The sequence below is a fragment of the Ochotona curzoniae genome, unplaced genomic scaffold (genome assembly GCF_017591425.1).
Source record: "Ochotona curzoniae isolate NIBS_2020 unplaced genomic scaffold, NIBS_Ocur_1.0 scaffold_4506, whole genome shotgun sequence".
Classification (NCBI taxonomy): domain Eukaryota; kingdom Metazoa; phylum Chordata; class Mammalia; order Lagomorpha; family Ochotonidae; genus Ochotona; species Ochotona curzoniae.
Genome location: NW_024467119.1, coordinates 49,910,195 through 49,936,344, shown reverse-complemented (window position 1 = coordinate 49,936,344; position 26,150 = coordinate 49,910,195). Strand labels below are relative to the sequence as shown.

The following is a 26,150-nucleotide window of genomic DNA, read 5'->3' as shown; positions in this document are numbered from 1 at the left end:
ACGTCACTGGGTCACTGGAGCTGTGAGACGAGTAAAGGAGAAGATGGACAGTGGGTGGAGAGTGGGATTGTTATTGTAAATAAGGCGTCACTGAGAGTCCTAGAGGCTGCAGGCCTAGCCAGCCCCTCCTTTTGTTTTGACTCAAGAAAATAAAGCCCAATTTGAGGAGTCTCAATCTTAGTCATTGGGGTTACATATGTCTCCCCAGTTGGGATTCCCCATTCATTCCTACCCACCCCCTATTCTAGTTTTCTGTATTTTATTCTTATAATATTCGTTTGCTCCCAGTGTAAGGAAATTCAAATCTTTAGTGGAAAGATGAAAGAAAAAGATGTTAATTATGGACTGCAGGTAAGAGTACATTTCTTATGGGAAGTTATGATCAAACTGTGTAACGAGTTTGTTTAAATGCTTTATTTTTAATACCACGTTCAATTCCTTTGTGCTGCAGGATTTAAAGGTTTGATTTCTTGATTTGCAGTGAAAATGGGAAGGCAGATCTAAGTGATTCAGAGCAAAGTGCATTGTCTGAGTGAGCTCAGAATTTGTTTCCAGAATACTCCTGATTTCAGATCCTGGCTGATGGTTGAGTCTTAGAGGCTGTGAGCACTCAAAGTCCAATCACACTCACCTTACAGCATTTTTCTGAAGAGCAGATCCTTAGAATCTGTGTCTAACACGTTTATCGAACAAATGACTAATAAAGATAGAGAACAGCCCACAATAAACTTTCTTCATTTTGAAAAGATTAAAAATGTTTCTCTAACCGTTTTCTCTCGGCCAGGGTATCATTTAAAAAGTGGATATCTTCAGCACACAAATTATGTAAGTATTAATAAAATCATTTGAGTAGATGATTTTTCCATCCAAAGAGAATAGAAAATAAGAAAAAAAAAAGATAACATGAGCTAAGAGTAAGCCCCCTCACAGTTCTAAATTAGGAATTCAGAGGAGAATGAAGCAGCAGAAGAGGAAGCAAAGAGGACAAAGTTGAAGGCATCTAGAATGACCAGAGGCTTCTTGGCTGCACTGCAGGCTGTCTCCATCTGCGTGGAGGAAAGCCAATGTTAGGGTGGATGATTATGAGTTTCGTAGTGGGCATATTGAATTCAACATTCTGCTAAGACATCAACCTGGAAACCTTTGAATCTGCAGTTGAGCATACACATCCAGGAACCTAATGAGTTGCCTGAGCTAGGAAGTAATGATGTCAAAGAAAACTACAGATCTGTTAGAAAATGATAGTGAGGGATAGCCCCGCCATGTTTTAATGTGTTGATTGGCATACACAATCTTTCCTTTGACATTAAGCAGCCTAAGGACAGGGAGCGTGGTCAGTTCATTTAGGGTATCTTATAACATGCACCTTGCTCATAGAAGTTATGTAATTATTATTGGTTTATTTGAACGCAATTGACCAAAAGTGAAGTTTTATAAAGCAGCATGTTCTGTGAAGCAAGGATGGTGAATTATCAGAGTTGAAATGTAGTAATCAAAAGTTAGTTGTACTCAGAGAGGATGTGACACACACCACGAACTTGAGTGTGGTTTCCTGGAAATGAGCAGCCACAGGCAGTCTGGCAGCTCAGTCAGGTCTGTGCACGCTCACCACAAGTGGCATGTACATCACGCCTTGCAGAAAGGGCAGGTGCAAAGTTTGCTGAGAGAAAAGGAGCATAACTTCAGAAGACAGCTATAAATTTTATCAAAGAAGAAAATTTCTAGTCATTATCACTGTACCACTGTCCACCAAAAATAGCTAATGTAAAACTAGGTGGTTTTATATGAGTATACTGTTTGCCAAAGTAATGTTAAAAGCCTGTGGATTATCCTGTCTGTTCAAGGCCAGATACCTACCAATTTTTTAGTGCTTTCATTACAAGCTGCTACTTTTTTCCCCAGTTTAGTCCAGGTGATTAATAACTTCATAGAACTTTTATTCAATATGAATTTACAGCAGTGGTTATTTCAGAACTACGAAATGAAAAAAATTCAGTTGCCATTGGATTGGACAAAAGGTACAGTACACCAAATAAGAACCTGTTATTGTACAGGACACAATAATCAACTTCCAAATTTTCATAGCTTTTTGAAAATTTACCAGAACCCATTATAGTTCCTATCAAGAAATTAGTTATTTTATTTTTTAAAGACTTAAATTTATTTATTAAAAAGTGAGAGTTAAAGAAAGAGGAAGAGACAGAAAGAAATGTTCCTTCTGTTGCCGCACTCCCTTGATGGCTGCAGCAGCCAAGTCTGGGCCAAGCTAAAGCCAGGAGCCTAGTCCCGTCTCCCAGGCGGGAGGCAGCAGTCCAGACACTGGAGCCATCTCCTGCTGCTGTTCCCAGGCCATGAGGAGAAAGCTGGATCAAAAGTGAACAGCCTGAACATAAACCAGAACGTGTATGGGAAGTCTGTATTGTCCACAGTGGCTTTACATGCTAAATCATGATGCCACCCCAATTAGTTAATTAAAAAAAACCGAATCCTAGTGAGAATAATTCACATGTGTGCATACTTTTATTAGCTATACTAACACACTTTAGCTATTCAAATTTGATACTAAAAAAATATACAGGGCCCAGCACAGTAGCCTTGTGGCTAAAGTCCTCGCCTTGAACACACTGAGATCCCATAAGGGCGCTGGTCAGCCCCACTTACCATCCAACTCCCTGCCTATGGCCTGGAAACGACGGCCCAAAGCCATGGGATCCTGCACCTGCATGGGAGACCTGGAGGAAGTTCCTAACTCCTGGTTTCAGATTGGCTTAGCTCTGGCCATTGTGGCCACTTGGGGAGCAAATCAGTGGACAGAAGATCTTCCTCTCTGTCTCTTCTCCTCCCTGTATATCTGACTTTGCAATAAAAATAATTAAATAAATCTTTTAAAATATATGTGTGTGTGTGTGTGTGTGTCACAGCAAAATCAAATTATGTTTCACCCTTTTTTTAAAAAAAGATTTATTTACTTATTGGAAAGTCAGATATACAGAGAGGAGGAGAGACAGAGAGGAAGATCTTCCGTCTGATGGTTCACTCCCCAAGTGAGCGCAATGGCTGATGCTATCCCAATCCAAAGCCAGGATCCAGGAACTTCTTCGGGTACAGGGTCCCAAGGCTTTGGGCCGTCCTCAACTGCTTTCCCAGGCCACAAGCAGGGAGCTGGATGAGAAGTGGAGCTGCCGGGATTAGAACCGGTGCCCATATGGGATCCCGGCGCATTCAAGTTGAGGACTTTAGCCACTAGGCCACGCCGCTGGGCCCTGTTTCACCCTTTTTGATAACTGTGTTTCCTTGGCCTCAATATAAATTTAAAAGTCCTTTCCTAAAATTTAATTTAAAAAGAAAAGTATTCACAAAGTTATAATGTTAATACTTCTTTCAAAAAGATTATTGTCAAATACCAGCGCAGCAATATTACTGATAAATTCTGTAACACCCAGTGCCCTAGGGAAGCCCTGTTGTTCTGGCTGGGCCTCTGACTTCACAGTACCTTAGCTTTGCTATGGATCTGCATCCTGAAAGAAAGTGTGCCTTGCTTAAGGTGCAAGTGTTCCAGTTCCCACCAAGGAGTCTACTTAACAGATTTCAGAATGGAAAAGTATATGTTATAGTGTCAAATTCATTTCTATAGAGTGTGAGGATTTAGAATTATGATTAGACTAACCTTAAAGGTGCTTTACTGTACAGTGAACCACATAGAAAAAACACAAAATCGCTTTAGAAAACATTTATTGTTTTCGCTAAATGTAAGCAAGCAAAAACAAATGTTACTGTATTGCTGTATAAAACTAATATAATGGAATATGAATGATTATAAGACTGGCTTTACTAAAATGAAACATATCCAGAGGAACTTAAAAAAAAAGTTTGTGGTAAAAGCAAATTAAAAGTTAAGTTTATTTTGGTGCTAAAAGGTTTGAAATCCATGCATAGCTTTCATAGGTCACACTTTCCATGAACATTTCGAAAAACCCTGGTGGTACTGGCTGTAGGCATCAGAGCCAGACTGCCTGAATGTGTGCTCTCACTGTACCAGTAAATTTGATAGTGTTGAGTAAACTATATCATCTCTCCCTTAATTTTCTTTATTTAAAAATTCATGTACTTAACACATTGCTTTTCATATATTTGGTATTCAAATTGTTATTTTTAATCAATAAATAGGTCCTAAAATGTGTAAACATTTTAATTTAGACAACATCTAATTCTAAAAGCCAGCTTTTAACATGGAAAGGAATAAAGAGCAAAACATGAGTCCTTTGCAAGTTGTCCCAACCTGCAGGACACGACGCTCAAACCCTGAGGGTGGACTGGGAATGCCGGGCTGCTGGCCCAGGAAACACACGGACACATGTACTTGGTGGAAAAGAGTGCCCCAAGCTCTTCATTTTACTCCTCATATATATATACCTTCTTCTCTAGGGGAGGAGGTTTTGGGGAGGGGTTTCCTGGAACTGATTATCTTCATTGAAATAGGGAACGAACTAATCATCTATAATGAAACAGGGGACGAACTACTTACTAGAACAGGAACAAGGGTGGAGGTTCTGTTCCCTTGCTTTGCACGGGATGTTCTAGCCAAGTCTAAGGCCTGTAAGTCTGTGGCTCCTAACAGCAAGTGACTCAATGCTGAAGTAAAGATATTTTTGACAACCACAGGATCAGTTTGTGGTATACACAGCTGACCTATTATATAACAATTTATATGCACTTAAGCATACTAGATCAGATTGTGTGGTTTTCGTTGTTTCTGTATTTTTTTGTTTGTTTTGGTTTGGTTGGGTTTACTTTGTACGCTTTCATGATTTAATGTTTTAGCAGGTTACCTTTTTAGAACCAAATGCGAAGATTTTGCACTCTTAAACACTCATTGCATCTTGACTTATAGTTACCTGTAAAGAAATCTAATCTCCTTAATAAATCATTGGCATCTGGAAGCACAGGATGTAGTGTTATATATCTAATACATTATTGGAACCAGGAAAAGGTTTATGGGACAGAATCAGTTCTATAAAATGGTACGTTTTCTAGTCGATCAAAAAGGCTGATAGAAAGCATTTTAATTATGCTAGGAATTTGTTTTAAAAGGCAAAGTTGGGTGTGGCGTTTAATGTACGGAACACAAGTAAAGAAAAACAGAACTATTTTGAGATTTGAATTTCCCATTAACTTTCCTTCGGCTTAATGAAAAATGAGTTAATTGCCATCAAAAGTACTTGGTAGACTTTGTTGAGCAAAGAAGGAAGATTGCCTATGAAATGGTGTGTGAAAGATCATTAGAAAAGAGAAAAATGAAGCCACTTGCTTTATCCACTTAAATTGTAAGAATAAGCAAATACTCAAAGATTTTTTTGAACTTTGTGAAAGGACTATCTAATTAAATGAGTCTCCAAAAGTCAGATTTTGTTACCCAAAGTTTGACCATCACCAAATTCATGAAAACTATAGATACTTCAAGTGCCTAAAGGCCTAGGGCTGAGTGCTGCAACTGAAAGGAAACTTGCTCTGTTATCCGTCAAAACAATAGCAGCCAGAAGTTTTGAAGAAACAACCAGGGAATATCAACCTCTAGGATCAGGAAAGTGGGGATCGTGTGCTTGCCAGGCTGCACCCATTCAGGAGCAGTCATTGCAAGATGTGGGGTAGACTTGAAAGCATTCTGTATGCTACATAAAGGCCCATACACCCAGGTCAAACACCTGCATGGCATAGGAAGGTTAAATACAACCTCTGACCAGACCCCTTGGGGACATCTTCCAGGAAGCCAGTGTTAAAAATAATATCACAGTCAGCTCTAAATGTCAAGAAAGCTGTGTATAGCCCCAAGACTTTCAGCTCTGAGGAGCAGCCAAGAGTGGAAACCTTGGAGCTACCACTAGTCCCTTGTTGAACTTACAGAAAGCAAGGGAAAAAATCCCTTTAATAGTCTCCAAGCCATAGTAGTAGAATCTAACTAAGGGGGCTTAAGCACATCCTTTAACTTGAAAGTAGGCTATGTTAACCCAGGGGGAATACCTAAGCAATATGGATAAATAATAAAAACAAGAAGGAAATGTGAAGAACATACAGGCTGCACAAAAATAAAATCTTGAAAGCAGAAAGGGAAAAATGACTCATCATAAACAAAGGAACTCCAATACAACCGATAGCTGGCTTCTCATCAGAAATGATGAATGAAGGAAGTGAAAATATGAGAGAGCCACTGGACTAAGAAAAATCCCCTGTCAGCAGAATACAGTGACGTTGGAAAACAGTGAGTGGAAATACTTGAGTAAAAGCAGGTTGAAAGGAGAAGTTACAGCAGGAAGATGTAAAAGTTGCTACTCATTCCACTGGTTCAGTAATCCTCAACTTGAAAATACTATGCTACATAAAATTATTTTCCATTTACTTGTTTTATGCGTGCACCTTGACCTGTATTGTGCAATAGTTACCTTCCATGGCTTTGATTTCCATGAATCCACGTAGTTAAGGCTGGAGAAGCTAACCAAAAGTGGTTAGGTGAAATCACCATGTCAGTTTTTATTCTGCCTTCTTTTATGTTATCCACATATTTCAATAATCATTTATCCATGTATTCTTTGGTAATTTTTAAAAATTAGTCCATTTTTAAAAATTGCACCTTGGCCCCTATGTTTTAACCCTGCAGGTTAAGCTAGTGCTTAAGGCACTAATATCCTGTATCTGAATGCCAGTTCAAGTTCCAGCTTCTGTTTCTGATCCAGCTGCCTGCCAAAGCACCTGGAAAGGCAGCAGATAATAATCCAAGTACTTGGATCCATGCCACCCATGTGGGGGTCCCAGGCTTTTGGCCCAGCCCTGGATCTTGGCAACCATTTGGGGAGTGAGCCAGCAGATAGGAGACTTTTATTTCTTTATGTCTCCCCTGTCATTCTGCCTTTGAAATAAATAAATCTTGCAAAAAGTTTCCCCTTGGCGAACACCCATGAATTTAAAAAATACTATCAATACATTCTACAGGTTAACAATCACTGGGAAGCATACAATAATAATGAAATAAGAAGCACTATAGTTAAAAACACAGGCTTTGGATAGAAATATGCATTGTGATAAATAAAGATTAAATGACATAGTATGAAGTGCTTTAAACAATATCTAGTTTATAGTAAGCATTTGCTCAATGGAAGTTTTTGTTTAAATCATCATTATCTTCATCATTACTCTGATCCTTGGTTCCATGTAAAAAAATTCACTTGGCTCAGTGATCCAGTATGTGCTAACTGGATCTAAGTACCCAAATGATACCAGTGGGACTCTGTCTCTATCCATTTCACAGCATTATTTATGTCAGCCTTATTCTTAAGAAACCTTTACCTTCATAGTAATATGATTCCCCACACATTACCGGTTCACAAAGCATAATTTTGCTCTTTCTTGTTTCTTTTTGCATAGTTGTAACTAAATCTTGGATAGAGCCTATCTTGCATCACTTACTTACATGTTTCTTTATCGCATTTCCAAGAAAATGAAACGTTCTGCTTGCCAATTCCTGGAGATGGAAACTGAGACATCTTCAAATAACACACAAACTAAGAGTGGGTAGGTGATTATTTCCCAAAAAGAAAGCCAAGGTGCTACTTGTCAAAGAAGGTATAGTAAGTGCCCAGCAGGCAATTAGTCTATCTCCAAATAGATATTTAAGAATATGCAAGGCCCGGCATGGTAGCCTAGTGGCCAAAGTCCTTGCCTTGTATGTAGCAGGATCCCATATGAGCACTGGTTCCACCCCTGGTGGCTCCATTTCCCCTCCAACACCCTACTTGTGGCCTGGGAAAACAATCAAGGACAGCCCAACGCCTTACAAGACCTGGAGGAGGCTCTTGGCTCCTGGTTTCGGATTGGCTTAGCACTGGCCATTGTGGCCGCTTGGGGAGTGAATCATCAGACGAAAGATCTTCTCTGTATATCTCGAAATTTCCCATAAAAATAAATATTTTTAAAATATATATATGCAGTATAGCAACAACAGTATCAATGTAACTGTACACAAGAAACCAGTTGAAAGTGAGTGGGTAGTTGGAGCAACAGTGAAGACATTGCTTGGGAATATTGTATTCCATATCGAAGTGTATGGATTTGAATCCCAACTCCATTCTCAATACCATCTTCCTGCTAATATTCACCCTGAAAGGCAGAGGTGATGGCTCAAGTATTTGGGTCCTTGCCAATCATGGGGAACATCTCAATTGAGTTCCTATTTCTGGACATTTGGAAAGTAAATCAACAGATGGCACACCTGTTTTTTCCACTCTCCTTCTCTCTCCCAAAACTAATTAATTTTTTTTTTTTACAATCTTGACATAATTAGGGTAAAAAGCTTCAAGCACTACTGGAAGATGGGCAAGACAATTAGTTCCATATTGTTTCTTTACATTATCTAATGTAAAAGGGAATTTTAAGGGAGAAGCCCCACCCAGTCTCCCAACCGCCCCACGTCCAGATGTGAGGCATGCTCCGAGGGTCTTGCTCAAGTGGTTTTGATAGTTCAACAGATCTGAATTGCTGCCACTCTCACCACGATGAGGCCGATGGAGAATCCACTGGTTAACATAGTCCATTATATAGTCTCTGTTTGCCCAGTATTTTCATTGCCAACATAGAGCTGAGGTGGTTACTTGACTTGTTCTGTCCTCTGCCTTTTCTTGGTTGGCGTTCTGAGTCCGGAAGCTCAGTTGGGGGGATCCCCAAAGAAACTTTGTCTGAGGTGTTCCCAGTCCAGATTCTTTTAGGTACTAGCAAGCATAGGGCCCGGCACAGTCCATGTCCCCGATCAGCTGGTGGTTGCAATGGCTGGGTTGTTGGTTCTGTTTCCATCCCTGTTTTCCACTGGAACCAATGGGTGTTTGCAGTCCAGCCTGGTTCTGCCCAGCATATACTCGGCCCTCACATAAACCAGTGGGAGCTGCAGCCTAGTCAGAGCGACCCACAATAACCCCCACCAGGCCCACCCCCTACCCTAGTTTGCCAATATGTGTGGCAGACTAGTCCAGTCTTTCCCACAAGCCCTTGTGTCAATGGGTATTAAAACCTTGTTCCATCTAACCAGCTCAACTATCCAGCCTTCACAGATGTTGTTGGGTGTCTGTCTAGCCACCCCAGCCCCTGTCCTAGTCTTCGTGCCCTCTCATGGGGGGTGGTAACCCAAGAGGGAGGAGCCCACTATTTCCCTCCCAGGCGTCTCCAACTCCCAGATTATGCACTCTCCAGGTGGTTCTGTGATTTAACTTGACAGAACTAGCCCCAGTGCCAGCTTGTGCCAACTGATGCCTTGGCTAAGCCCCAACAACCCTCACCCACTCTAATTGTAGATTGCACCAGTAGGAATAATCAGCCCAGCCTGGCTTTTCCCTGATCTGGTCCACATGAGGCGCACAGGAGCTGTAGCCCTGCCTGGTCTGGTCTACCCCCATCCCAGCTCACACTCTCCAGTGGGAGTAGCTGTTCAGCTAGGGAACCACCCCTTATTCCTCTGCCAGCTCTGCTCCCTCCCTTCCTGCTTCTCACGCGTGCTGGTTGGGTGCTGTGGTCACATCTGGCACAGGCAACCTCACCTTGGCATTCTGTGTTGTGTACTGCTTTTGTTGCGACCGAACCTGGCTCGACCTACACTCTGTTCACGTGTTCGGATTTGCCAGTGGATGATGTGAACCGATTCAGGACTGGGATAATTAATTTATTTTAAAAGTTGAAAATTAATAATAAAGTGTCACTCAGGAAAAACTTGTTTATAAAATGTTAGTTGTTCCCTTGTAAGAAAGAACACACAGAACTGTAACCATGACAATGTACACACGTTGCTCCATGGGTAAGGAAGCATATTCCATAGAAAACATCCCACCTCAACTTCCACATAATTATATTGTCGTAACACTTGAAGAAAAACACAACTGAATTTAATCGTCATGGGAAATTTAATCACTAAGGTGTTAATTATCTTGGATGGCATGATACAATAGAAGGAATAGAAATAAAAATCATTAGACATCAGCTCCATGAAAACTGTAGTAAAAATATTACCAATATATTCAGTGCATACAATGCAAACTAAAGAGCATTTTATGTGTTTCCTCATACGTTTTGTCACTACAACAATTCTGCGAGACAAGAATTATAATGTTCCTTTCCTAAATGGATAAACCAAAGGTCAGTGGTTAAGTCGTTTGCCTGTACCAACTCACTGCTATGTGACAGAAGAATTGAAGTCTTCTATTTGCTTTCAAAGCCTATATTTTTTTAACAGGCTGTGTCATTTAAATTCCCTATTCCTTGTTTCTTTTATTTTTTTTTAAGATTTGCTTTTTTAATTTAAAGATAGAGTAACAAGAGAGACAGGGAGTGGGGAGAGACAGGGGGCGGGGGGAGTGCGGAGAAGGATTGAGATACAGGTCTTCCAACCACTAGTTTCTGCCCCAAGTGTCTATAATGACTGGAGCTGGAGCAGGCCAAAACCAGGAGCCAGGAGCTTTCTCTGGGTCTCTGTGGGTACAACAGCAGAGTATTTGGATAGTCTTTTGCTGCTTTCCCAGGGCACATTAACAAGGAGCTGGGTGGGAAGTGGAACCGTTGGAACTTCAACCAGTGCTCCTATGTAATGCTGGTGTTGCAAGTGGTAGTTTAACCCCAACATCACATGCTGGCCCCTGCTTGTTTCTGAAATAAGAGACTTCAGTTTAATTCTCTTTGAGTATCCTTCTCAAAAATCCTGTGGTTATTTCAAGTGCCATTTTAAAATGTCTCAGTAATTTTTAATATCTTTTAACAAGGAAGGGTTTTGAATCAGTTAGAATACCCTTACATATTTTTAAAATTTTTATTTACTTTTTATTTGAGAGGCAGAAACAGAAAACTCCATGCACTGGCTCCCTCCTCACATGCCCATGGTGGCCAAGGTTGGCTATGTTGCTGGCCTCCTAGGGTATGCATTAGCAGGTAGCTGGCCTCGGGAGCAGGCACTCGGAAGGTCATGCAGACATCCCAGTGGCAACTTAACCACCAAGCAATTGCTTAAACTGATAGGCCTTTATGGTTTGCGTATGTCTTCAATCATGAACAACAACAAAAAAAGCAATTCCAAATCTGAATCACTATTTAAGTGAGAATGTTTTTCAGTGTGCATGTCATAACAAGCATTCTATGTGTAACTATGAAAGAAGCTATGCAGTTGACAAATGCACTTTCATTAGAGTCACACATACTGATGCATGTCAGAACAGGGAAATGTCTTTCTCCGCATTCTACACTGTGTACTGTTTCATGTGTGAAGTGTTCGGAGGGTTGTTTTAGGAGACGAGCAGAGAAGGGATGCTATGCTGGAATTCTACCAAGTATAACTCTTCCTTTTTGCTTGGAATTGTTTTTCTTTTTTTCCACATTGGAATCTGAATACTCTGCACAACTTAGCAAGCTAAGAAGTGTGCTAATCAACTAGGGTTAGCTTTACTTTGCTTAAAAATTTTTAAGATATACTTATTTACTTATTTGAAAGGTACGAGAACAAAAAGAGAGAGAGAAAGAGAAAAGACAGGAGTCTGGAAGGAACTCCATCCAGGTTTCCTACATGCGTGCAGGGGTCTGTGTACTAGGGCCATCCTCTGTTTTCTCAGGCACATTCACAGGGAGCTGAATCTGAAGTGAAGGAGCCCACCACGAACCAGCACCCATCTGAGATACTGGCACCGAGGATGAGGGCTTAATCCACTGTGCCACAATACCGGTCCCATTGTTCAAAAATTTTTTAGATGATGAAAATTAAAATGTAAACAATATTTGGTTGATAAACTTACTTTTAAACTGTGAGAAAAGACGCAGAGCCACAAAGGTGCCGATGCTCATTTTGTTGTGTTAGAAGTACTCATTCTGTGTGAAATGAAAATATGTTTTCACAGTGCTTCTCTTTTTCAGAGAGGAAATGTGTAAAACTTCTGAGAACATTAACAAGGAGAACGGTGAGGGAATTAACAAAGTGGGTTCTAAAGTGAAAATACCGAAATTTGAGTCACAGTCCCATTAAATTACTAAATGAAATTGGTAGACGTTAAATTCTTCTGAAACTCTGGTTTTGTTCTCTGTAAATAGGAGGATGTAACAGTGCTTCCCTGACAAATTGTCAGAAGGATCAAGCAAAGTTACGCATCTAAAGTCCAGTACTGCTTAGTATGCACTCAGAGTCAGCTTTCCTACCATTCTGATAGTAATATACCTCACTACTGTTGCTGTGAAAAATCAGAAACATCCAAAAAATTTTTTCCAGGACCCAGATGACTATCCATACCGAGTAGTCCTTGCTCTTAAAATACAACGAGTTAGGCATTCGGCTGAGCCTTTCAGTTTTAGCTATCAGCTAACCTATCCTGTAATTGATGCTAACATTTACTGATAGGTATCTAAAAATATATTTTTAAACTGTGCTCATGGAGGAAGAAAATGAATATAAATATTATATTCAAGTTTTGTTTTTTAATTTGTGAGTTGTTCACAACTTAATTTGTTGTTGTCGAGCATCCCCGCTGTTCATTTAACAAATATTGATTATAAACTTACAGTGGACTAAGCATGGTGCAATGAACTAAGTACTGAGGTTAGGTTTCGTAAGACATGACAACTACCTTCAGTTGCCTCGTTAATAAGCTGGCGAAAAGAAACAGACACATAAGTAATCTGTAGCCCATATATGTTTGTATCCTGTAGTGGTCAGGCTAAGCCTCCTCACAGGTGACCGTATCCTACTCAGAACTTGTGACTATAACAACGTATACAAGCGAAGGAGCTTTGCTGATTAAATTTAAGAAGCTTGAGATGGGGGTTGTGTATCCTGGATCACATAGGTCCTTCAAAATAGAGAAACTTTCCCCAAAACTGGCAGCTTTAAAGCTAGAAGAAGGGATCCAGGAGCAAAACATAACCCAAAAACGGGACAACCTAGAGCAAAAAGGATTGCTCCCCTGGGACCTCCAGAAACAAACACAACCCTGCCAACTTGACTTCTACCATACGGAACTACTGTTAAGGCACTGAATCTGCACCACTACACTGCTATATTGATCTCAGAGAATATCAGCAATCAGTAAAAATAGATCTGCTCCTGGAGCCTGTAGTACAAATATAGAGACATTAGTCACATGCTCACACATATATTGACTTAGAAGGCATTAAAGCAGCATTACTTGATGCTGCGAGAGAGAGGTATGGCTGAGGCTGAGACTGAAACAAAAGCATGCCTTGACCATGCAGGAGAGAGGAAAGCTGAAGGGAGAAGAGCAAGAGGATGGGAGTCCAAACATGCCCCGCAGGTCTCTGGCCCTTTGGCCTCATCTGTAGCATGGTCATGCCATTCGCCGTAAGGAGCATCGAAAGAGCACCTCTTCTTTACAAATCAACCAGGACATTTAAACTCTATTCTAAGTAGACATGTCTGTTGAGCTGGATGCCTTTCGAAATCTGCATGGGACAGACCAGAAAACACAAAATGTATGACTTGGTGGTAATTCTGTGCCGCCCACATACCATTCTCTCCTGCCATGCCCACTACTCAGGTCATAATATATTGCTTAACGTGATTTTCCTGACTGGTATTTTTGTAATGCAGTGATTGACTTGGCAATTTTAGGGACTTAGAGATGCAGTTTAAACGCACTAACTCATGTCGTTGATTATAAGCATGGAAATTTACATCACAATTTACCTCCACTGCTATTCCTGCAATGAAGTACTGGCACTGGGTGCCACCCAGCCCTACAAACCAATTGAGAAATCCTCAACAACCTGCAAGCTGGCAATTATAACTTGAAATTGGCCATGGTGGCAGTACTAGCACAATAGAAATTGTAAAGCACTACAATGTGTGTAAATGCTGGAAATGAGTGCTTCCTCTCATTGCTCACCAAACATATCATCAAACAGTTAGCAGCACACCACAGTTTGTACCTATTAAAACTGTGGGAGTAGGTTTTGGGCCTCATGGTAAAGGCACCCCCATCCAGTCGCAGAGTACCTGGCTGCAGTTCCAAAGCCCTGACTCCTGTTTGAAGTTTCCAGTTAATCTTAACTAGACTACTTTATATCTAGGATGTCTCCACAAATACTACAGCTGTGTTTATTATTATTATTGAAGTTCCAATATTCTTGTTTATTCCCTAAATTCCTGCAACAGCTGAGGCTGGGCTCTATGAGTTGTGGATTCAATCTGGGCCTTCCCCGTGAGTGACAGGGAACCAGTTACTTGAGATCTTATCACTGCCTTCCAGGGTTTACACTGGTCGGTCCGCATGGAGGAACCCATTGGACTGTTTCTCTTATTGTGTGTGTACTTGAATTTTCTCATGATAAAAAAGAAGAAAGGGGGACCACAGAAGCCACAACCTGCCCAGCCCTGGCCCAGCCTTACTAGGTTTCCACTTCCCGTTTTGCTTACCCGAGCTGTTCTCAGGGGCTGCGGCAGTGTGATCATCACTCTTCACCTGGCTTCTAGGCCTTCATGAATTCTCCAAGTTCCCACAACACCCACGTCTTCCCCTGAACAAATTCGCAAATCTGAATTTGAAGATTTAACTCATTTGAGCAAGAATTTAGAATAAATCTTCACAGAGCTTTCTCTCAAATTGGGTAACTTTTCTTTCTCTGGAAACCACAAAAATACACAAAGTCCTAAAAATCTTCAGTAACAAGGAGCACACAGACTGATACAAAAAAATTGGGAAGTTAAAAAATAAAACTCTAAGAATGGAAAGCAAAGGCTAGAAATAATGTTAACAATGTTAAATGCATAAGTAGAAAGGGACAAGCTACCAGAAGAATTACTATCTAAATGAAGAGTCTTCAAATTCAGCCCTAAGGAAGAGAGAAATTTACCATCAGGTAAGAACAAGTCTTTTTCTAATGTAGTATAATATCATGCTACATATCAAAGTACAGAAAGCTGAAAAATATAAAATTAACTCAGTCATGGCACATCATGAGTAATGGAAAAAGTAATCCAGAAATGAATTCTTAAAAGGAAAGAAAGATACACAAATTATGACAAAATTACCAGTATCAAAAGTAATCATATACATCCCTAGTATGAAACAGACCCAGGAAAATTAATTTGATAAACTTCAGACTGAATCTGACCTCTAAACAGCAGCATATTTTTTCTCATCGTGTTTCTGCTAGAAATGAAAATCAAAAACTGAAAATTGTATGTAAGTATACCTCAGAAGTAATTTTGGCCCCAATACTTAATATACACTTAACAATAATGTCCCATTGAGTCTCATTTTCCCACCACGTCATCACTGCCAGTGTTACTGTGTCCTATGTAAGTTACCAGAATGTGAGAGAAAGTCCACTTTCTTGGCATCATATTGGAAACCATTTTGTCAGATGAATTTAAGCAAATAGGTTCCTGTAAGTCTCTTACTTTAAAGATGTATTTTAACATAAATATAGAAGGCTTTCTATAGCCGTCATTTTAAAATGAAAAATGATTTTAGCTAGTTATTGATGAAAGACTGAAACGATCAAGCTTTGGTTTCCACTGAAGGAATCAACGTTCATGGAGGTGTTTCAAGAGTGCTTTAAAACTTCCTCCGATACATTAGCTATTTGTAACCGGTGATTTTTATGGCACACCCTTTTGTAAAATAGCTTTGCTTTCCTTTGGCCTCGAGAACATACTTAATGGTAGTTAATACCTGTAATTACATGAAATCCTTCATGTAAAGGCTTTTTTAACATGTGGTTAATTCTGGGTCCTCTACCTGTCATGAACAAGTAGGTGTTAAATAACTCGTTGAATCCTGATTCCCCCAAAATAGATTTAATCAATTTAATCACAATAGTTTTTCTTTTGTGGTTGCACTTGGAGCATGTGAGGAGAGAGAAACTGTACTGATTATTTTAACCAAGGAGATTTAATATTTGTAATTGTTAACTAGATATTGAAGAACAAAAAGGCAGAAAGAAAACAGTAAAGTGGTGATTTTCACAGGAAGGTCACTAGACCAGCATCATAAGCATCACTGGTGAACTTGTTAATTACACAGTTTCAGAGTGCAGGTGTCAGTCCTGCCTTGCAGGATCAAAACCATAGAGAGTGGGCCCAGCAGTCTGAGCTTTAACAGTTCCTCCAAACCAATCTAACATACGCTAAAGTTTTAAAGACACTATACTGAAATAGCAACAATTGGGAGCAGACACCACTCCTAGAACTGGGGCAGCAAAGAAATGTAATTGCAGAACCTAACAATACTGAGAAAAGGCACCCCTGGACCTGAAAACGCTTGAAAATGAGTCAATGTTTATTGAGTGCTGTGTCTGACTTCAGAGGATAGAATCAAAAATCTCAGAAAGAAATACCCCCATGTTGGAACTGGCATATCAAGAAGGCACATTGCCAAGTGTCAGGAAACCTACAGATCTCAATCAGCTGCAGCTACTGGAAGGCCCTAATGTAGCTCAAGAACTTTTGTTTAAGACTAACACGGTCAGGAAACTCTGGAGCCGCATCGGTGTAACAGTGGTTAAGATGGAGCTTGGGACACTCGGATCTTCCCATCTGTGCCTGAGTGGATCCCAGTGCTGTCTTCTCCGATTCCAGTTTCCTGTTCGTGTACACCCGGGAGGCAGCAGATGCTAGCTCAGATCCTGAGTCCTTGCCATCCTCTTGGGAGACCTGGATTAAATTCCTGGCTTCCGACTTCAGCCTGGCCAAGACCAAGCTGTTGTAGACACTGGGGAATGAATCACAGGATAAAAGTTCTCTCCAATTTTCAAATTAACAAAGGAAACTTAAAAAGAAAAAGAGACTCATTTGAATCAAACACAATCATATTCCTTCTTCCTTCACATGTGTAGTATTCTCCAACCCATTTATTGGCAGGGCCTAACAAAGAATAGGATTGTAGCTGAAAGAAAATAGTTTAATAACTGTTGTGATGGCCTTAATTATAATAAAAGTTGAAGCCAATAAAAATAGTATTTTCTGGCATGTATGGCTGGGTACACATGGACATTTTTTCTATTTCTCCTAATGAAAATTAAGAGACAGCATTTAGGACATCTGTAGATTTAAATAAAAAAACCATTCAAGGGCCTACATTGAAGCTTGCTGGAGTTGAGACTGAAAGATTATAGGCTGAGAACTGCTCAGTACTAGACAGCATAACATGTTGCAGTCAGCTGAGCCCAGTACTCTGAAGCCTTAGTAGTAAAGGAATGGACTAAAATGAAGCTGACCAGTCTAAGCTGTACGGGCCTTGTCTCACAAAGCAAGGCTGACAGCAAAGATTGTTGTGAAAGCAAAGTCACCAATCAGAAATGCACACACGACTGCTCATTTAAGCAGTCATCTATGGGTGATCCTGGTGAACGACACAATGAGTGAAAATGAACCAGCTGTTTTGCTCATTATGTAAACCAGCATTCCGGTAGTCCTACAGAAATCAGTGAATTCTTGCTTTCTGTATCCTTTAGAACTATTGGAAAATTTATTGTATTCTATTAGGAAAATACAGCTATTTCCCCCAAGTATCTCCAAGTATCTGTCCATCAAAAGAAACATTTCTTTTGTATTGCTAACAAGTTACTGAATAATTATCAGAAATATGCCCAGTCCTTTGAAAAATAAGGCAGAGCTAGTAGATAGATCTATTAGATCTTAAGGGTATTCACATTTTTCTCATTTTACATTAATATTTTTGTTTTGTCTTTTTATTTTTAAGGATACTGAGGAATCACGAAACCTCGCTGGCGAGCCTGTTGGAGATGACTACAGGAAGATGGGAACTCTCTTTGGTGAACTGAACAAAAGCCTCCTCAGCATGGGCTTCACAAGGATGTATCTTGGAGAACGAATTGTGGAACCAGTAATAGTCATTTTCTTCTGGGTTATGCTGTGGTTTCTTGGCCTACAAGCTCTTGGACTGGTTGCTGTTCTTTGTCTTGTCATTATTTATGTACAGCAGTGAAACATGGCAGGTTAATGGATGTTTGACAATTGGTAGCCATCTCTGTAATTGGTGAAGTTACACATTTTTTTTTTGGAACCCCAAAAAGTTTTCCTTGTTTTAACTTTTATACTAGCTGTTTTATAATTAAATTTGCATATAAATACTGTTTAAAATTCAGTTCAACTCTTGTTCATAACATGGGCAAACATAGATTTTGAATACACATAAGCTTAGTTAAAATCCTGTGTCCTTCAGACATCTCTGTTCCCATGCGGAATCTTACATAATTCCAACCAAATAGTGAGCAAGTAAGTAGCAGAAAGTGGAATTCCAATCAAGTAATATAGTTCTTACAGAGTGCTAATAAAACATTTTAGAAAAAAAGGGAGAAGCAAGTTAAAAAATAAGTTTAAACTGAAAAATTGTTCCAGATCTGCGAGATTATTTGGGCAATATTTGGATTTCTGTTAATGACACCATGTTCTTTGGATAATATTTGCATTCTGTTGTCCCTGCTTAGCCCAAATAAAGGTAAATGATAATTACCATACACACTACCTTAGTAGAGTGGTGAGAAGTAAAATTCACACATTTCTAAAAATGGGAAAGAATATATTTATTATTGGAGAAAGATCCCAGGTTAAATATACCTTTAGTATAATGTAACACTTGAGCCTGGAAATTTCTTCATAATACCCTATGAAATTTTGACAATTTTGGTGCTAATTTTTTTTAGTGAGATATTTAAGTGTCATAAACCACGTCCATGGTTGGCTGGTTGGCTGAACCCTATGGTGGCATGTAGTTTCTTGTATCTAACAAGTTGCATATTTTTCCTAGAAAAAAAGCATTTTCTGTGTTTTTTTTTTTCAGGAATTTATAACTTTAAAGGTTTTCTTAGCAGTTATTCTACATGGACTTCTCTCAAAAAGTTGATTAATATTTTACAATCAAGAAACAAAATCAGATTTTTTTTTAATTATCTGTATTGGGAAGTACAGTATTACAGTACAAAAAAAAAGCCAAATGCTCAAATTTGGAGCTTGACAGCCAATAGTAATAATATTTTTCCCAGACTAAAGGCAAGTGAGTAGTTGGCTAGCTATGCTACTACTGTGTCTTATTTCAGCAATTGGAGAATTTTATTGGGATAAGTATTTCTTGAAGCGTACTTTGAAAATGGAAAAAGGCTCAGTGATATTTTGGGTTTGTTAAAGATCCTAAAATCTTTACACATGTGACTCAAGGACTGTATAAACAAAGGAAAGGTAGTTAAGATGATTATATAGGAATTCAAGTTACATACAAAGAAAATTAGGCAATGGGACATTTTTATCTTTGGTATGATAAATAATTAAAATATGTATTCACTGTTCAACTTTGTAAGGTTTTCTTACCATCTTATTTTAAAAATTTGTTACATCAGTCTTTACATTGTAAAGCAGAAAATAATGAAAAGTAATAAACCTAGATGTCTAAAATAAGGTGACCCTAAACAAAAATACCAGTCAGGGGGCACCAAAAAGTATTGTGCATTTATAGAAATACCAGCCTTTCAAAATTTGACTTTTAAAACAAAAGACTTTGTACTTTATCATTGTGTTTTTATTGAGTTTATGGTATTTTTATAACAATCTTTACGAGCTTAGCATAAATGCAAGTTGTTTGAAAAAAGGTGTTTTCATTTGTGTATAGTAAATTGGAGGTTTTCACTAGAAGTCATGAAATTTTGTATATCTGCATAAAATATGAATAAGTTCATTTTCTCCAGTGCTACAAGAAAGTATAATTTCCCTTTGGGATGCATCAGAGATATAATGTACATAATAATAGTTCTGGCCTTACCAGTGCCTAATGTTGAAAATATTTTTAAAGTAAATTTTAATAGGAATCACTTATTCTACTATTCAAGACTATGCATCTTTGCACTGGTGTTAATGAGGTATGAATTAAATTTTATGAAACGTAAGGAGATACTTTGCTGCTATTCTCTTAATCAGGCATATATGTATGTATGTATGTATGTCAGTGCAGTATACCATTAAATCTTTTACTTTGCCATTCAGGGAAAAAGCTTCCTATTTGATGAACATGAAATATTTCCTTTATAGAATATATTAGAATGCACATTTTTTGTAACACAAAAAAAATATATGACTTAAATCTCCATCAACCAGTCTAAACGCTTTGGATCTTTTCTTCATGGGAATTATGGGTCGCAGTTGTCTTCTGAAACATCTCTAGTCAGTCACGAGTTTTGATCAGACAGAATCTGTGTGAGCCGGCAGTGAGCTTCATATCCATTGATATATATTCATAAAAAGATATCCAAATATTCATAAAAAGAAAAACTGTTAAACTGAAGAAACACAAATTCCATCATAAGTAAAAATTTATTTAAAATAGAAATCGAAGCTAGTCAAAGTTGGTACTGAGTAACCAAGGTTGTTTGTTTATAGATTGTATTTTAAGATAGTTCTTAAATATTTATGATTTCAGTTTATTTAAAATGCTTTAATGTCCAATATATACCTGTATAGGTGACAAAAAATATCAAATAAAACTTGTATACCTGTTGGTACCCTTAATAATAGAATTCGCAAATATATATAATAGCATATACATTATGGCTTTAGGATTACCATGGACTTGTGGTCTTTTGTAGCTCCTGTTTCTCTGCCCAACACTTAATTTTTGTTGTTCTTGGCATTTAGTCCAACAGCCTGCATTCTCATCACTTCACTTATCATCTAAAAACAATGCCACCACTCCCGTGGCTTCATTCAATAGTTACATGTCAGCAACTCCTCTAAGATGCTCAGAGAAAGGGGCTCAGCTTTCTTCTCCGACATCTTTTCTGCCTGTGTTTCCTCTCCCTGTCTGTCCAGTTAGGAATGACAGGTGACAGCCTGGGCTCTTGTCCTTCCGTCACTGCCCACATTATAGCTAATGTGCAAGCTTTGACCATTTTATTTCAAAAAATGTCCTTAATCTGTTTTTCTACATTCCTACAATTGTTAACAGTCCATTGTGTAATTATCTCACTTGGAATTCTGCCTCATAATTCTAATTTGTTCCTTTGCATACATTTTCCACTTCATAGTTACAGTAATCTTTCTAAAAGTAATCTTTCTAAAACTCTGATCTGCTTGACCTAAATCTTTTCTGTATTTTTTTCTGTTGCCATTATGACAAAGTGCTGAGTGTTTTTGCAAGGTCCTTCGTAGACCAGTTCTCGCATTCTTCATCTTTCCATGCTACCATATCACCCTTCCTTCACAGTTCTCAGCTATTCTCAGTTTCTTGTATAGGTTCACTGAAGGAGACATGTTCTCTCACTTCCAAACTTTTCACATTTTTTACTATATCCCTTTAATATCCTCCTGCAAAACTAGCCTTAAGGCCTCAATGTTGACGTCATTCCCTACAAGAAGACTTTCCTGGTTCCTTTAAATCCAATTTGGTACTTCATTTCTTGGTTCCTTACTTTCCCTATCAGAACTTCTCTTACCATGTTGTAGTAACTTATGTATTGGCTCATTCCATTTGAATATGGTCTTTACAAGGGCAGAGACTGAATATATCTTATCCATAATTGCGTTGCCAGGGCCTTATACAATGCCTGGCAGAAAACAGGTGCTCAAATATCTGTCAATATACACGTTTATGTATAAATGTTCTTCCTATATTAATGAAGATTTAGAGTTGATTGTCCTTTAGGTAATCTCTGACTCCAAAAAGATATTCATTGAGCATAGAGAGAATGATCTGTTCCCTTTTAATGGGGAATATTACTGTTATTTGCATACATAATTAATATTTCTATAATACACTGTATTACTTAAGAGGAAATATATTTTGTGCTGTACTTGGTTAATTCACTGTTTCTCTAAAAGATTTTACAATACACAAGGTCAATGATACTACCAAAATTTCATTTTTGCCCAGTATTTTTCAAAAGAACTTTACTAAATTTAATTTTTTCATAAACTCTGAAGCCATAACTAGGAATTCTCAAATATAAATTTTGTATTTTAGGCTCCAGAATAAATTTGCTATTAGAATACAGCATGGGCCCGGCGCGATGGCCTAGCCACTAAAGTGTTTGCCTTGAAAGCACCAGGATCCCATATGGGCGCTGGTTCTAATCCTGGCAGCCCCACTTCCCATCCAACTCCCTGCTTGTGGCCTGGGAAAGCAGTTGAGGACGACCCAAAGCCTTGGGACCCTACACCCCACATGGGAGACCTGGAAGAAGTTCCTGGATCCTGGCTTCGGATCGGCACAGGTCTGGCTGTTGCGATCACTTGTGGAGTGAATCATCGGATGGAAGATCTTCCTCTCTGTCTCTCCTCCCTTCTGTATATCTGACTTTGCAATAAATATAAATAAATCTTTAAAAAAAAGAATATAGCCCAATAGCCAGACTATATATGTTGAAAAACATGTATATACAGTTCCTTGTTATTCTTTCTAATAAATAATTCTGTTTTAAAATCCTAAACTCTTGAGTGTTTCTTCTGAATCTGTCCAGCTGTTCAACTTGTCAGCTACTGTTGACACATCAGGTGTGGACATTATCCCCTGAGTTTGGCTAGAGCGTGTCTGCTGTCCTCATCCTTGTTGCTGGAGCAGAAGGCAGACGTGTTGTGTGCAGGCAGCTCCCCAGGCAACAGAAACTGAAGAAAACAAAACCAGAGCCTCTGCCTCTGGGTTACATTTCATCTTTTTCTCACTTTGACTGTGTTGTGACAGTTACTAAATTAACACCTACAGATGCCTACTAAGGTCCAAAACATAGTCATTACTGGACTTAAAAAGTTGTGTTGGTATCTTTTCAGCCAAGTTTTATCATTTAACCTTTCATCAGCTTAATTAGTTGGGAGTTTCCTTGACTGTTATCCAAAGTACCACAGAGCACAGTCACTTCTATACTAAAACAGAAGTAGTTAGTTGGCTATTGATAGTTGTTAGTAGCTACTAATTGTCCACAATATTGTGAAGAACTAGTGGATGACATAATTTTAAAAACAAAAATGATAAGGCCCAGTGTGGTAGCCTATTGGCTAAAATCCTCGCCTTGCACACATCTGGGTTGCTTATAAGCGCTGGTTCTAATCTCGCTGGTCCCAATTCCCATCCAGCTCCCTGCATCTTGGGAAAGCTGTGGAGGATGGCCCAAAGCTTTGGGACCCTGCATCCATGCAGGAGACCCAAAAATGGCTCCTGGCTTCAGATTGGCTCAGCTCTGGATGCCTGGAAAGTGAATCAATGGACAAAAGATCTTCCTCTGTCTCTCCTCCTCTCTGTATATCTGACTTTCCAATAAAAATAAAATAAATCTTTCTTTAAAAATTATATATATATATATCCTGATCATAACTATTTTCCTAGGAGTAAGGCAATATTCAAAAACCATCCAGATTTGAGATTTGATATCTACTGAATGCCCTACTCTGCCCATCATGATTATTTTTGTTAATAGATTTTCATAGTTTTAGGTATGTGATATTAAAAATAAGTGTACTTTTATTATTTAATAAAGGTTAAGAACAAACTAGAAATGACCACAAACAGGAAACACTTCTTAGGTGTTACGAGAAAATGAATGAAAATGAACATGACTAAATTGTCTTGTACAAACAATGCACTGATTTTTTATGTAATGTAGAGTATTTTTTTTTTTTTTTTAAAGATTTATTTTTATTATTTTTTCATTGGAAAGGCAGATATACAGAGAGGAGAGACAGAGAGGAAGATCTTCCGTCCGATGATTCACTCCCCAAGTGAGCGCAACAGGCCGATACCATGCCGATCCGAAGCCAGGAGCCTCCTCCGGGTCTCCCACGCGGGTGCAGGTTCCCAAAGCTTTGGGCCGTCCTCTGCTGCTTTCCCAGGCCACAGGCAGGGAGCTGGAAGGGAAGCGGGGCTGCCGGGATTAGAACCGGCGCCCATATGGGATCCCGGGCGGCAAGGTGAGGACCTTTAACCACTTGCGCCACCGCGCCGGGCCCATAGAGTATTTGTTTAACTGTCAAACCAGTGGCTTTCAGGCAGGGGTTTTGTTTGTTTGACTTGCTTAATTGGAACATCTTACATGATATAAGTGGTGCCTCACTTACAATGTGGCCACATCCCAGTTCACCTGTAGTAAAATGAAAAGGTTATCAGATTGAGGATGCTTTAAGGGACCAGCATTGCAGTGCAGCACGTTTCTTTTAAGATTTATCTACTCATCTGGAAAGCAGAGAGAAAAAAACTCTTGCATCTGCTTATTTGCTCAACAAATAGCTTCAATGGCCTGAGTTGATCCAGGCCAAGAATCAGGAGTTCCATCCTGGCTGGCAAGGAAACAAGCACTTAGGCCTCTTCTGCTCCCCTCATGATGCATTATCAGGGAGCTAGGTCAGAAGCAGGACTACCTGGCATGCCAGTACGGAATGGCTGCATTGAAAGCAGCAGTTTGACTCATTGCACCTGGACCAGTTTGACTGGTCCTGGTCCTGGTGCAGTGGGTTGAGCTAACTGCTTGCCATGTCAACATCCTGTGTTGGAGGCCTGACTCAAATCTGCTACTCCGTTTCCAATCCAGGTCCCTGCATCTGAGAAGGTAAACAATGATAATGCAAATGCTTGGCCGCTTGCCACCCATATGGAAGACTAGAATGGGGTTCTAGACTCCTGACTTCAGCTTGGCCCAACCTTAGCCATTGTCTACCCCTGCCCCCCTCCTCCCTCTTGCCCATGCTTCCACCCTCCCTTCTACTTTCTGAGCTATTTCTTCTTTTGATTTTTTTACAATGACATACTTTCAGTTAATTCTATAATCATAAGGCTAATAAAGAATTCAATGAGCAGTAAGCAGAGAAACTACTGTTACTCAAAAGTGTAGCAAGAGCTATAAGCAATAATCAAATCCCAAAATGTCAATTTTACTCATACATTATATTTTTTGTACTTTGTATATCATGTTTGACTTTTTGGAACTGGCTTATTTCACTCTGAATAGTGGTTTCTAGCTAAATCCATTTTGTTGCAAAAGATAGCATTTTGTTTTATCCTGAGTACTATTCCTTGGTGTATACATACCACATCTCATTTATCAAGTCATCGGTTGATGGTCATCTAGGTTGATTCCATATCTTAGCTGCTGTGAATAGCCAAGCTCATAACTCTTATGAGCTAATTTCATTTTTGGGTAAATTCCCAGCAGTGGAATGGCTGAGTCATAACTATTTTTGATTTCTGAGGAATATCCATGCCCTCTTCCATAAGGGTTATACTAGTTTACACTCCCATCAACAGTGTAATAACGTGCCTCTCCCAAATCCTTTCCAGCATTTATTTACTTTTTTTATTTCTGCATGCTAGCCATTCAAACTAGTATGGAGTGAAATCTCATTGTAGTTTTTATTTGCATTTCCCTAATGTCTGTTGATCCTGAGCATTTTCTCGTCTGTGTCTGTTGACCATTTGTATTTCATCCTTTGAAAAATGCCTGTTCATGTTTGCCAATTTATTAAATGAATTGTTTGCCTTATACATAAGGACTTGTATATAAGGGTCTATCTTATATATAAGGGGCTTTTTGAGTCCCTTATATATTCCAGAACCACATTGTTTCATCTATAACTGCCCAGAGGTACATCTTGAAATGTGGTACTGTGATGCTTCTGGCTTTGTTTCTGTTGCTTACAATTTCTTTAGTTACTTGGGCTTCCTTATGTCTCCAAATGAATTTTAGCATCATTTTTTTCTAAGTCTGAGAAGAATATCCTTCTTATTTTGATTATGATCCCACTGAATTTGTAAGCTGCTTTCAGTGTATGGACATATTCAGCACATTAATTCTTCATGAACATGGAATTTTTTTTTCCACTGTTTTGTCTCTCCTTCTATTTTTTTTCTTTAATGTTTTATAATTTTCATTGTAGATAACTTTGACCTTCTTGGTTAACTTTATTACAAGATATCTAAGGTTTTTTAACTACTGTGAATGGAACCTTTTTTTAAACATTTATTTTATTATTGGAAAAGCAGATACACAGAGAGAAGGAGATACAGAGACTAATGCTGGCCTTATAGTTTTAAAGGATTCACCCCATTTTAATTGTTTTGAATAGTTTGAGAAGACTTGAAAATTATTTCTTCATGAAAAGTTTGGTAGCATTTAGCAATGAAGCCATCTGGTCCTGGGTT

General features: G+C 38.9%; 1 protein-coding gene across 6 annotated transcripts in view; it reads left to right on the top strand.

The window, feature by feature from the left end:
• Positions 1–26,150, top strand: part of FAM241A (family with sequence similarity 241 member A) — a 50,597-nt gene that overhangs the window by 9,692 nt on the left and 14,755 nt on the right. For 2 of the 6 annotated variants that reach the window (XM_040967352.1, XM_040967351.1), the window contains exon 2: positions 17,724–17,867. In XM_040967352.1, coding sequence (XP_040823286.1) covers positions 17,724–17,867 — 144 coding nt within the window. Of the gene's footprint in view, positions 826–17,723; positions 20,193–21,989; positions 22,069–26,150 lie in introns of those variants that run through there. The other 4 variants (XM_040967353.1, XM_040967349.1, XM_040967350.1 and 1 more) reach the window with 4 other exon arrangements.